The sequence below is a fragment of the Octopus bimaculoides genome, chromosome 15 (genome assembly GCF_001194135.2).
Source record: "Octopus bimaculoides isolate UCB-OBI-ISO-001 chromosome 15, ASM119413v2, whole genome shotgun sequence".
In the NCBI taxonomy this organism is placed as follows: domain Eukaryota; kingdom Metazoa; phylum Mollusca; class Cephalopoda; order Octopoda; family Octopodidae; genus Octopus; species Octopus bimaculoides.
The window spans coordinates 47,182,879-47,185,579 of NC_068995.1; the positions used below are offsets into that span (position 1 = coordinate 47,182,879).

Sequence of the window (2,701 nt, forward strand, 5' to 3'; positions counted from 1 at the left end):
CCTCTCTACATGTCCCTATCACTCTCTCTTATCTCATGCCTGTAGTAATCATTTCTCTCTCTCTCTCTCTCTCTGTCTCTCTTTCATTCTCCTCGTTCTTTTATCTTACTCTATCTGCTTATTACTCTCTTTCTCTCATTATCTCTTTCTTTCTCTCTCTCTCTCTCTATAGATACTGGCTGTCTTTCCTCCTCTCACTACCTTAGTCTCTCTCTCTCTCTCTCTCTCCCTCTCACACTCTCTCTCTCTCTCTCTCTCTTTCTCATTCATTCTCCTCTCACTATAATTGCTTATCATAGCTTCCTTCTCTCATTCCTTCATTTATCTTTCTTTCCTTGTAACTAACTACTTTCTCCTCATTCACTCTCTCTCTCTCTCTCTCTCTGCCTCTCTTTCACTCACCCCTCTCACACACACACACACTCTCTCTCTCTCCCACTCTGTTTCTCCTATTCTCTCTGCTTCGCTCGTTTGCTCTCCATATAACTAACTGCCTCTTCCTTACATACTCTCTCTCTCTCTCTTGCTCTCCTTCTCTCTGCCTGCATCTCAATCCACTTTCGCTTTCTTCCTCCCCCTCTTCCTCTCCTTTTTCTCTTCTCTCGTTTGCAAACTTCGCTATCTCTCAGTTCTAACAAGTCTCCACACTGCTGACTGTTCTACATAATACCCTCATGTTTAAAACCTCAACTTAGCACCACTAAAGATGCCATGGAAATTATTTCGTCATCGAAGTCGAATATGGTACCTAGTTTTCTTTACAATACTCTATGGAGTCAGTCAGCTCGGAGGATACTATACAAAAAACTTCTACCCCTATCGAGACAAACACCAAGGTGATGTTGGCCAAGATTCGGCACATTCGGACACAGTCGAGTCCTCAAGAAACCAACGACCCAATGGGCTGTTGATGAGGAAACTCTTGGATGTTACCACAGAGAAAAGAAATGTCACAGCGACGTCTTTTCCGCAAACAACAGAGGCCTCTCAGAAACCAATACCACAAAAACTCTACCCACCAGAGGCATTCTCACCAGAAGACATCCGACATGGTGCCATCGTCCTTTATATTGCCGGCATGATCTACATGTTCGTCGCCCTGGCTGTTGTCTGCGACGAGTTCTTCGTGCCCTCACTCAATGTCATCATAGAGCGGCTAGACATTTCCGAGGATGTAGCAGGGGCCACTTTCATGGCAGCTGGGGGGAGTGCCCCCGAATTATTCACCAGTATCTTCGGGATTTTTGTTTCATACAGCGATGTTGGAATCGGAACCATTACGGGATCAGCAGTATTCAACATACTCTTCGTTATAGGGATGTGTGCCTTATTTAGCAAGGAGGTACTCGCTTTGACTTGGTGGCCTCTCTTTAGAGACGTCACCTTCTATAGCATAGACCTGCTTTTATTAATATGGATTTTCACCGATGAAGTCATCTACTGGTGGGAATCCTTACTCTTACTCCTTTGTTACTTTGCCTATGTTAGTTTTATGAAATTCAATGCCTCAATTGAAAGGGTGGTGAAATCCAAGCTGTACCGCAGGACGGTAACTCGCGTAAAAAGTACTGACAATCTCATCGAGGTAAGATCCTACAATCTTCTTAAAACTACTTTCGTTTTTATTCTTCCTCCACTTCTTCTTCTTCTTCTTCTTCTTCTTCTTCTTCTTCTTCTTCTTCTTCTTATCATTATTATCATTATTATTACGATTACTATTATTATTATTATTAAGGCCACAAAACTGGCAGAATTGTCAGCACGCTGGCCGAAAACGCTTAGAGGCAATTTCATCTGTCTTTATATTTTGAGTTCAAATTCGGACGAGGTCAACTTTGCCCTTCATCCTTTCGGGGTCGATAAAATAAGTACCAGTGAAGCACTGGGGTCAATGTAATTGTCTATCCTCCTCCCCGCCACCAAGTTTCAGGACTTGTGCCTATAGTAGTAAGAATTGTTGTTATTATAATTATTATTATTATTATTATTATTATTATTATGGTGGTGAGCTGGCAGAATCGTTAGCATGCTGGACAAAATGCTTAGTGGTATTTCACCTGTCACTACGTTCTGAGTTCAAATCCCACCGAGGTCGACTTTGCTTTTCATCCTTTCGGGATCGTTAAATTAGGTACCAGTGAAACACTGGGGTCCATGTAATTGATTTACTCCTCCTGCCAAAATTTCAGGCCCTGTGCCTACTGTAGAAAGGATTATCATCATCATCATCATTATTATTACTATTACTATTATTATTATTATTATTATTATTATTATTAAGAGGTGAGCTGGAAGAATTATTAGTTCACTGAGACAAAACGCTTAATGGAAATTCATCCATCATGACATTCTGAGTTCAAATTCCACCAAAGTCAGCTTTGTTTTCCATCCTTCCTGGCCGGCGTTGCTAAAATAACTATGAGAGAAACACTGGGATCAATATAATCAATTACCCCATCACCCCACCCAGCTTTCCCTAAAATTTCATGCCTCATGCCCATACTAGATAGGATTATCGTCATCGTCATCATCATCATCATCATCATCATCATCATCATTATTATTATTATTATTATTATTATTATTATTATTATTATTATTGTTATTGGGATGGTAGTGAGGTGGCAGAATCGTTAACACGCTGGACGAAATGTCTAGCCGTATTTCACCCATCGCAACATTGAGTTCAAATTCCGCCGAG

The 2,701-nt window shown here is 41.0% G+C and overlaps 1 protein-coding gene across 1 annotated transcript in view; it reads left to right on the plus strand.

Moving 5' to 3' along the window:
- The first annotated feature begins 706 nt into the window (after window positions 1-706).
- The window catches only part of LOC106878609 (sodium/potassium/calcium exchanger 2), a 2,836-nt gene continuing 841 nt past the window's right edge, over window positions 707-2,701 (plus strand). Inside the window, exon 1 of the mRNA XM_014927880.2 lies at window positions 707-1,585. Coding sequence (XP_014783366.2) covers window positions 707-1,585 — 879 coding nt within the window. The remainder of the gene's footprint in view (window positions 1,586-2,701) is intronic.